The sequence below is a fragment of the Anopheles merus genome, chromosome 2R (assembly GCF_017562075.2).
Source record: "Anopheles merus strain MAF chromosome 2R, AmerM5.1, whole genome shotgun sequence".
Classification (NCBI taxonomy): domain Eukaryota; kingdom Metazoa; phylum Arthropoda; class Insecta; order Diptera; family Culicidae; genus Anopheles; species Anopheles merus.
This window is the reverse complement of record NC_054082.1, coordinates 36,669,900-36,680,578: the sequence shown is the minus strand read 5'-3', so window position 1 is coordinate 36,680,578 and position 10,679 is coordinate 36,669,900. Positions and strand designations below refer to the sequence as shown.

Here is a 10,679-nt window from a genome sequence, read left to right as displayed (position 1 = left end):
CATGTTTCAGGCTGGACATCGATCAAACACACTCAGAGCGTTTGCATCCTCCGCTAGGATGGTGCAAGACTCGTGTCCATAGAGGACCTCCGGGCGTATCAGTGCTCAATATATGTCATATTTATTGCGATCTTGAAGTTTTCTGGATCTCAGCAAATGGTGAAGGCCGCTCAGTAAGCATGAAGCCCTCGAAATCGTTGAGAGAGTATACAGAGGCTGCTTTCGAGACTGAATTCATTACCGCACAACAGCTGGATAGTCAATCCTTGCTTCCGAAGAATGATCCCGCATGTGTGAAAAGACAGTATGAACGTAAGGATGTCCCGCCCAACAGGTGAGTATGTTAGTAACTAAGAAAAGAACCTTTAACACCCATTTATTACATAACTAGTATACAAACAGCTTCAAACTATAGCTCTAGCTTCTAAATGTGAATGATAGATATGATGTTAGTGTGTTTTCTGAACGAATTTTGTGAAACATCAACACAACCTCTCTAAACGGCCGTACCGTTAACGAAATCATACTGCCCAACGGAAGAACTGTCCGCTGGGCTGTTGAGAAACAGTTGGGAATGGGATTTGCGCCTTTCCTGCTCGATACGGTCCAGATCGAAAACGGGCGATGGCAGTGAATGATTGCGGCTGCCTGCAATCGTTACCTGCTGTTGATGTTGCGTTCCATTGTGCCGATGGTGCTGATGGTGCACATGACGATGTGACTGTTGCTGCTGCTGGGATTGCTGTAGACTAGGACGTATTGGTGGCGGTGTTGCCGGTTGACTGATGGGTACGAATATCTGGGGCGAAAGGATGGTTGGACGGCGCAACTGATGATGCTGTTGCTGGGTGGTTAGATCACCGTAACTCCGGTACATATGAGAGGCAGAGGAAAAATCCTCCCGCTGATGTTGCCCACCAGCGGACAGGGCGGAAGTGTAGGTGGGTGGAGGAGGAGGATCCAAATATTTGGGACAATAAGCAGTGGTTGATGTTCGGTTGATTTCTACAGCGGCAGGGTGTTGTAACGAGTGTCTTACGCCACCTTTGTGCCATCTACTATCCGAGGTCAGATCTTCGTGTGAAACGTTAGCCCTAAAATAAACCCGCAAAATGTAAGTTTCTTCACAAACCTGTGGACAGTGTGTTCCAACATTATATGCTCACCTTGCTGGTTCCAGCAAAAGTCCGCTGGCGGAAATTCGCTTCCGCTCCAGCGCTATCCGCTCACCGAATCCGCCCGTCTCGTCTTCCGGTTCGCTTGCGGCTAGATGACGTTGCTGAAAGTTGCGTGGTAGCGTTTGTCTGTAGTCGACCGAACGTGCACGTCCGATCGGATCCCGCCGACGCCCATACCGGCCGTCGGTATCATGCATCATATCATCCAACGAGTTGTCCGAATGTATGCGCTGCCGATAGTTAGATGTGCTGCTGGGCGGAAGCTGATCCTGTGTTGCTAGTCGGCGTCTTGCGTCTGCCGTCGAGTTGCGTCTTCGCTGTGAAGAGGAACGGTTGCGTGCAGCCGGGCCAGGCGAATGGAGCGATGAGGAGGACGGATCCACCACGTACACGCTCCGGTAGCTGTCGTCACCGTTGCGGCCATCGCCACTTTCGATGTAGTAGATGTTCTTTGGTTTTGGCCGCGGTCCCACCTTTTTGCAGAATTCATTGAAAAGCTTCTCTTTTGAAAGCTCCCGGGACAGATAGTGACGGGACAGACCGCATATGTTGCTCACTTTCCCCGTCATCTCATCGTCGCTACGCGATGGTGATCGGGAACAGGTTCGTCGATTTCGCACTGAACCTTCCTGCTCACCGAGCGGGACTAGATCTGTGTAGGTTGAAACACTGCGCGTGAGCTTACCGGTTGACGACCAGTAATGGGTGTACTCCATGTTGCTATCCGGTGTGCGAGCATCAACGCCCTGGTCTGTACGTTCGCCATCGCCGTTGGCTCGTACCCGTGACCAGGTAACACTCCGATCAGGTTTTACCTGGGCCGGCTCCATGTAGAGCAGATCCGTAAGACTCTTGGACAACCCTTCGTGCGTCATTCTTCCATATGCACGTCTATGCAGATTACATTCCACCTCATTGTCGTCCACCTGTTGTTCGCGTTGCTGCTGCCGTTGTGACTGCTGCTGTTGCTGTTCCTGCTCGAAGTAATATCGCGGCGATGTCTCACACTCATCGAGCCCATCGTAAGGGTATCGGTAGTCAACGATAGGTGGACCATTTTGGTGATCTTTTCCAGGCTCTTCGCCTGGATGGGCCCACTCCCGGCGGTAGTGCAGATTGTACTGTATACCACCGGACAGGTTCTGGTAGGTGGGGTAGGCTGATGACTGGTCGCCGTGATGTGCACTGTCGTACTCGTCTTGCTGCAAATTGGAGTAGATCAGCACGTTCAAGATGCCCGACAGCTCGGTAATGATGAACCCGAACACGTACAGCAGGAAGCTTTGCCCGTAGCGGAACGAAAACTGGGGCGCCTGCAGGGACGACCTTGGCCGCAGCTTGGAACCTATTTCTGCCTTCAGTATCGAGATGTACATTATCAGGCCAATCAGCATCAGCAACCCTGTGCGTGGAAAGGATGAAATACGAGATATCGGGACTCAGTATTGGGAAAAGCCATCGAAAGGTGTGTGCCTGGCCGTGGCAAGCAAGTGCTACCCTGCGGGTGAAACATTACCTACCGGATATTATAAATAGCACCCCGGAGACGAAGTAGCAGATTTTGTGCTTCGTCGAGCACATGGCCACCAGGAACAGGCCGTAGCTGACGATGAGGACCCCGTTCGAGGCGAGAAAGAACGGTGACGAATGCGTTACGGTATCTGCAAATAAGGAGACCGATAATTATTTCCGCACCTGCCCACCACTTCCGGTGCACCCGTGCACGTCACACCAACACACTAACACACACACGGGGGCGCCCCGTTTTGGGGTGTACGATCAAACTACCCGTGTCCTCCCTACTGCAACAAAAAATGACATATTGAAGATGTCTAAACTCGCTTGGAAATTCATTGCGAAAGTGTTTCCGAATTTCTGACCCGATTCGGGGTGCTGCGTGAACAAAAATATGGCATTAGATGGGGAAAAGGTGATTTGGGACATACAGGCACACACACACACATACAAGCACACATACATACCAGACACAGTCCGGAAACATACAAGCCTGCCAAACATAATTGGATTATCGGTGCATGATACCACACACACCGACCGTTATCCGTGTTACCTATGTCCACCTGAGGAAATGTTCAAAGTGCCTTTTTTCGGAAGGCGTTAGGTAATGCTTCGTTTCGGGCCTAACGGAGGGGTCGGAGTTGCCATGATTGCACATTACCCTATGATCGCTTGTGCTCGAATCGAAAGCAATGGCAATGGTTGCCGCCGATACGTGACGATGGCAATTGCTGGGTAGTGCCACCGTATTTAGGGACGTCAACAGAAGACTGAGAAAGAAGGTTTCATTGACCGTTTTTAATTTGAAAGTAGTTCTAATGAATCTGTCTTTCTTAATGCCTCATCGCAAATGAAAAGGGTAAAGAGTGTATTAAATCATCTAACAGCACCACCCATGTATAATTGTTGCCTAATTAAACTCTATTTTCCCCCATTGCTCCACCAAACTGCAAAATAGCTCGTTCATATCAAACGACTCGTTCGTTTTCCGTGGAAGGGAATTTTAATCTCGTCTAATGTACAACTCACGTACATACACACATGGAGTCTTAACGGTGGTACAAATTATGAGGAACGAATGCTGATGCTTCCCTCGAATCGTTCCGATTCGTGCTAATAAGTGCACACCGGGGTGCCCTATTGCATTGATGCACAGCTCTTGCCCAAGATTTTGTCACGGTTTGTTCAATGTAGAAAGCAATGATGGTTTGATAATGCGGCATCGGGATACATTGCAGCAGCGTAGTAGGCGTTCCAGTTGACACACAAACAATCGGGTGCATTCATTTGAAAAGAGGGGAGTTGGGGGTGCAAAGACATGTTGCAGCAAATGAAAAGGAAAATCTCGGTCATCTGGTCACCTGGCCAATGGGAAGCTGATCGATGACCGGTGGAGGCATAAAGGCGGTCCATGTCAGGATAGGACAAGGGCACTGTCGGTGGACCGGTGGACCGAACCATCACACCTACTTTGCGAGCGGTTGTCTGGAACGGTGCCCCAACTCTCACTAGCACCTCCAGTTCTCCCCCTCTCACCCGCTCCTTTTCATACTAATACTATGCTGATGCACATCAAAAGGATTCTGGTTCTGTTGATAATTATATTACATCATAATGGGGACACAACTCGGTGGTGGTATCGGTTCCCTAGTCGTATGGCTGACCATAGAATAGCGGCGGCCATTAGCTTTGAACGACGTTTTGTGGGTGACCGCGTGTTAGTAGAGTTACTACAGGTGGGACCACCAATGCATTCAAGCAAGTGCTACTAAAGGGTGAAAGTGTCGCAGTAACCTCTAGTTTTTAGCTTTCTAGATTACTAGTTTTATTAGGGTTGAACGTCGTTAGGTCGCTAAGAGTTAACATTATCCTATGGCTCAATGCAGGGCTTTTCTTTGGAACTGGTGTACTTCATATATTTCCTGCATTTCTTTTTCTTTATGTAATTTATTGTTTTCAAATATATATTTTGTTAAATTGTCTTTAATCACTCAACGATATTGACGATATAAATGTATTATAAATAAACATATTCAATTTCTTCAGTAGTTTAGCAAGGACATTGTTAGAGAATGTTGACTTGGCAGGGTCTCCACTGATTTTTTAATTTTTTCACAAATATTTTTAAATTCGTACCACTGTTTATTAAGCATTTTCTAACACAATTTGAATCTTTCATTTCGAAATATGTGACTTATATCAGGGTTTGACTTGCTATGGTGCTGAGAAGAAAAGGAAAATCACGTGCCACGTGCTAAATAGGAAGAAAAATATCCTTGGCAAATGTTTAAAGTTTAATTTCTACATGTTTACTATTCGTAGATGGCGTTAGGACTGCTATAAAAGGAGGAAGAGATTTGCAAAAAAGTGTTTTTATGTCAAGTAATTTAGAAATATAAACTGTTCTTTTGGTCTCGTGGTACAGTCGTCAACTCGTACGACTTAACAACATGCCCGTCATGGGTTCAAGCCCCAAATAGACCGTGCCGCCATACGTAGGACTGACTATCCTGCTATGGGGGGTAATCCAAAAGTCACTGAAAGCCAACCCCATAAACGTGGTACAGGCAGGTCTTTACTAACAACGGTCGTTGAGCCAAAAAGAAGAAGAAGAAGAACTGTTGTACCAAAACGTTCCTATAAAAGAAAGCGCAGTACAAAACATTATAATTTTTTTGGAAAATTTCCAAAAACTGTCATGTTACATGAATATCCTTGATAAGCTTTGATCAATTGAGGCATTCTTTTGCCTTTCGTGTGGAAATTTCGTTCCTTTTCTCATGTTCTCTTTTATCGCAATTTCTGCACTGGTGTAAATTTAGGCCATTAAAACATACACCAAGCTTTGGATTTAACCAACAACGCCCCGGACCAATTCGGCGAGCGTTAAGCCTAGCTTTTGCCGGGTATGGGCACCGTTCATTAGTACCTCATCAACCCAAAAGCACCGTTTTCCACCCATCCAAGCGATGACTGTGCGTTGTTTCTGCCCCATACTTACACGGAATGGCATTCGTCGAATCGTTCGGATCCGGGCTGTATCCCTCGGTCGGGAAGTAGTCAATGCTCGAGCATTGGAATTCATCGCCTCCCATTTGATGCTGCGATTGTCCCGGGGCGGTACCACCTGTGGAAATTAAAATGTAAAAATCGAATGAAAAACAGTACAACTACTACCAGTGAAATGGAAGGTGCAGCATTGCTTCTAGCACGTTTAGCTTCGTTTTGAGTGCGAGATACGAACTCTTAAGCAATCGGTTGCGGGAAGAGGAAAGGCAAAAAATAATAAATCGGAACGAAAGGAAAATCGGAGACCTCAACTTCGAATGGGGATAGCAAAAAAAGGGATAAAACAAGCAGAAGGTGCAAAAAAAGAGCAACAACAAAAAAACGAAGACGAAGCAAACTCCCGTCAAGTGTCATTTCCGATGTGTCGTGGCGCTGTATCCGGTGCGGTAAGCGGCTGGGTACAACTTGCGCCTAGACTCTTGTAAGCACCCAGTGCTGAACTGGGACTTGCCCCCTCACCAGGGCAGGTTGCGACTTGGGACGGGTTGTTGCATCGTTCGAGTGGTTAAACCCCGCCGACCCGCCTTTTCTCGCAGTCGGTCGCGATTTTTCTACGATTTCCGATTTCCGGTGATTACGGTGTACCACCGGGTGGAATTTACTACCTTTGGGCTGATGGTCCTGGGGCTGTGTCTTCGAACCACACGCCTCTGATTTTACGGAACCAGCTGAGAGAGGGTTTATTTCAACGAGATATGTCGTTTCGGGTGTACGAGGTAGGTGAAAATTATAAAAATACCCTGGAAAACTATCTGCAAAACAGAGTACGAAACCTTTACGCGGACATGGTAGTAGCGTTGGATTTGTATGCTTTTCTTCGTTCTTACGTTCTCGCAATTTGATTTGAGGACTCGCATTGCGAACCAAGTTACTGGTAATTGGTGCCCTCGGCTAAAGAGTACACTGCTAAACTGTGTTACTGCTACTGTTCTTCGCCACAAATTCACTTACACAAACACTTCTTTCCAGGCACGCCATTTTTCGGACATCCTTCCAACGCTTTAGGTTAAATGAAATCAAAAATCAATTTCGCCACTAATGATCATTGCTGTATCCGTTACCATAGTTACGATGGGCTGAGGGCAGGACGCATTCTTTGTTTAGCGAACCAGCCAGCGTTGTTCATTACGGTTCATCACTTCCGGAAGTAACTTCGAGCGTGATAAAAAGAGAGGTACCTTTAAGTCATCCGGCCCCGTAACCATCGATAGGGAATTTTAGGTAAAACACTACGGCGTAGCACATTCCTCGATGCACTTTAATATTACGTTGAACGGTATTTCGATGCCAAAAAAAGCAAGAACTTACCACTGTACTTGCTGCAGAGCATCCACAGTGATGATTTGGTGTACTTGGTCAGAAACGCACCGCTGAGATCGTCTTTCGTGGCCGGTATCAGGTGCGGATGCTGTATGTTCAGTTGCTGCTGGTTGTGCACGCCGTTGATGCTCGTGGTCGGTGTCAGTGTGCTCTGGCCGTGCGTATTGTTGTGGTACGTTGTGACCGGGATCTTCTCCTCGGTTAGTAACCACTGTGGTCCGACTACTGCCGCAATTACGAGAGCTAAAGAAAAGCTGTACAGTGCGATTCCCCAAGAAGGTAAGTTCAGATTACAAAACACCCAAAACACAGCACTTTGCATTCTTTCATGCCGGGATGTGCAAACGTCTTTGCCTGCTGTGGTCTATTGCTATGGTAGTTCGTCACCCTGGATAGAATCTTCTTTGAAGACACGCAACACAACAGCACCATACTAACCTGGAGACGACGGGCGTTATCATTAGCATCCAGTGCTGGCTTCTACTCATTCCGTTCGATCGTTCCGAGTCAGATCCGCCACCGCTGGACAGCGTAGCGAAGGAGCAAATTTTCTTCAGCCGCTCAAACCGACCCCGGTGCGGCTCGTTGATGCTGATGCCCGAGTCTTCCCGGCAGAGGCGATTTCCGATCAACGCTAGATCACCGTTCGCCAGCTGCACCTCGATACCGTTGTCGTCGTAATTGTTCGACCGTCGGCCATAGCTGCCGACGCGTTCCGAAACGGTCGGCAACGGACGGACGGTGGCACCACTGTACGTTCCATGGTGCGATCGCTCCTGCTCGTACTCCATCTCGGCAGCCGCTGCTAATCCATTGAAGGGAAAGCGATGGACGGCCGGTGGAAACACTGCCGGAACGCTCGTATCCATCATGGACGGATCGAGCGAATCATCCAGCGAAATGGTGGACGGTGCACGGCGCTGCTGCACCGTGTGAATACGCATTTTCGGACAATTCTTTCCTTTTTCTAACACAGTATCACTAAGCAGGCGTAGGCTAGAGCACACAAAACATGGGTTATGTTTAGCTCACGCACTTAAAAGCCGCCAACATTGGTCAAACACGCGGACTCGCCGTTGCGAGTGGCTTCAACGGCACAGCTTCTGGTAACGGTAACGGACACACAGGCCAACGACGAAGACGACAAAGATGCACTTCTGCGCTATTGCCATCGACGATGATGGTTGGTACGCGACTGAACACGCGGGAAGGTTCGTTCTCGAGCACGACCGAGCACGTGGTGGTTGGAAATTTCGCACGCGCTCTCGCATCAGGACACGAAGACAATCCGGTTTGTGCCGTGTCGTGTCCGTAAACTCGAGACATACAGCGCGAATCGCATTCCTTCTACAGCAATCAATATGTGTGAAGTTATGAATGAATTTTAGGAAAAGAAGAAAAAAAAACTAATAACTTCTAAATTTGGTAACCTGCCAAGGTATTTAGTCCGCGTGTTTGTAAGTGTGGGTTGTGGTTTTTATTTTCAATTTCCTTATTTTCTTCCTTCACAGTTCCCTGCACGGAAATACGCACCGTTGTGGTGTTACGTGCGCTTGCACCCCGGCACTATATGCATGCATTAATTGGTGTGTGTAGTAACTTATGCTCCTCTCTTAAAACACATTCCGGCTCCTGTATTGATGTGGTGACGAATGGACACGTGGTGGTGCGTTTTTTTCCTTAAATTTCTTCCGTATTTCAAAAATTCTTAATTTACTTTGCAATTAACGCAAGTGTGCTTCCGTTAGAATTGTATTATTGTTCGCAAATGGTGTGTATTTTTTTCGGTTGTTTAGTTACGTTTGCACCGCTTTAGGTTTAGTTCTCGTTTTGCTATGCGCTGCGGTTGTTGGACATGTCCCCATAAATTATACATCTTACTTATTAGCATAACTAATGTCAGACATTTGCTATCGCACACAACACAACGGGGTTTTTTATCCACTTGTTTCATACATCATATTTTTTAACGCACACCCACTCCCTGCCCGCACCCTTCTAAATTCAATGTCACAGTTAAAACTTACGCAAATCTTACCCCAATTTGACTTTCGACCTCATTTTTGAAATCATCGATCCCCCCAGTATTATCTTTACGTTTATTCCGGCCTTTTTTGTTCGTGCATTACACTATTCCTCGCCACAAAACAACTACGATAAAGCTCTTGCGTGTTGTGTATGTGTATGTGTGTATATGGGAGTGTTATCTTACTGGTAGCCTAGGTTTATACGCTAAATACTTCCTTGTAAATATATAGTGCGCTAGAATCATTTGCCCACGGCGTGTGGTGCAACTGCAAAACGTATTGAGCGCGCGCGGTCGCCCAAAGAACGCAACATCCGCGGGGGGTGGGTGGTGGTAACAACAAATACCTAGGATGGGATGTATGTGTGTGTGTGTACGTGTCTGTTGCTAAAGGTGAAATCATTAAAGGAATGGCAAAACCAGAAATTAAAACAAACACACGGGTACTCTTTACCTAGCGATCTTCCCTTTTCCGTTTCCAAACATGCACACGCTTACTACAAACGACAGACGACGGCGACGACGACATACTGACATATCTCTTTATAAGGCAACCACAGTAGAAAAGCGTAGATAAAAAGAGTAGGCGTAGAAAATGTGTGCTAGCACTCGCACTTGAACAACCGTGCACTTACGCTAGGACTGTTAGGACAATTTGCAGAACTTTATAACGAATAACGCACCCACCTGTCTAAGTGTGTGTGTGTGTGTGTGTGTGTGTGTGTGTGTGTGTGTGTGTGTGTGTGTGTGTGTGTGTGTGTGTGGTGTGTGTGTGTGTGTGCAAGTGTGTGTGTGTGTGGTGTGTGTGTGTGTGTGTGTGTGTGTGTGTGTGTGTGTGTGTGTGTGTGCAAGTGTGTGTGTGTGTGCAAGTGTGTATGTGTGTGTGTGTGGCTGTGTGGATTCGATCGAATACCATTCTCTACTATCGAACTTGGAACATTAGCTAAAATAACGGAAATTTAGTATTGAAATTTAAAAGAGAAAACGCGAGGATTGATGAAAGCACAGTTAACATTCAACGGTACAGTTCAAGTATAATGGCTCTATCTCGTCATGTTTTTTCTTCTATTGCGCTAGAACTCTAGTGTTCAAGTGGTTACTCCGGAAGAAAGTGTTATGAATGTTCTACCCTCCAGCACAGCGACACGCGGGACTAATGGAGAGGATCATTTTTGTTTTTTGTTTTTTAACAATTGCTAAAAATCGTTCCTCTTGCCATGTTTTTTTTGCTTGCTGTTGCTATCCTTATTACTACTGTTACTACTACTAGAACACTATAATACCTGCTACTACTCGTTTCCCACTAGCGAAAACGTTTCCTGTGTATTGTGTGAGTGTTAGTAAATCCGTGTTTAAACGGTTTGTTTGGTTTTTAGTAGATAATTAGTGGTGTAGTTTTAGTAATCGTTTCCTCTGTGTGTGTCTGCTCTCACATTACCATTACGCTACAGTTTGCTAATCGCTACTATCATTTATCTCATCATTGCATCACAAAATGGCTTTAATAGAAAAATGAAAACCAGTCAAAAGGATCACATTTTGCCTACGTTTTGTTTTCCCTCTTTTCA

General features: G+C 46.5%; 1 protein-coding gene across 1 annotated transcript; it reads right to left on the bottom strand.

The window, feature by feature from the left end:
* Nucleotides 1-360: 360 nt before the first annotated feature.
* Nucleotides 361-9,879, bottom strand: LOC121589061. Its single transcript, XM_041907647.1, has 6 exons — nt 7,524-9,879; nt 7,074-7,339; nt 5,698-5,823; nt 2,699-2,839; nt 1,167-2,580; nt 361-1,094 (listed from the first exon to the last, which is right to left on the bottom strand). The coding sequence occupies exons 1-6, from the start codon at nt 8,027-8,029 to the stop codon at nt 497-499; spliced, it is 3,051 nt and encodes a 1,016-aa protein (XP_041763581.1). The 5' UTR covers nt 8,030-9,879; the 3' UTR covers nt 361-496.
* Nucleotides 9,880-10,679: the final 800 nt, after the last annotated feature.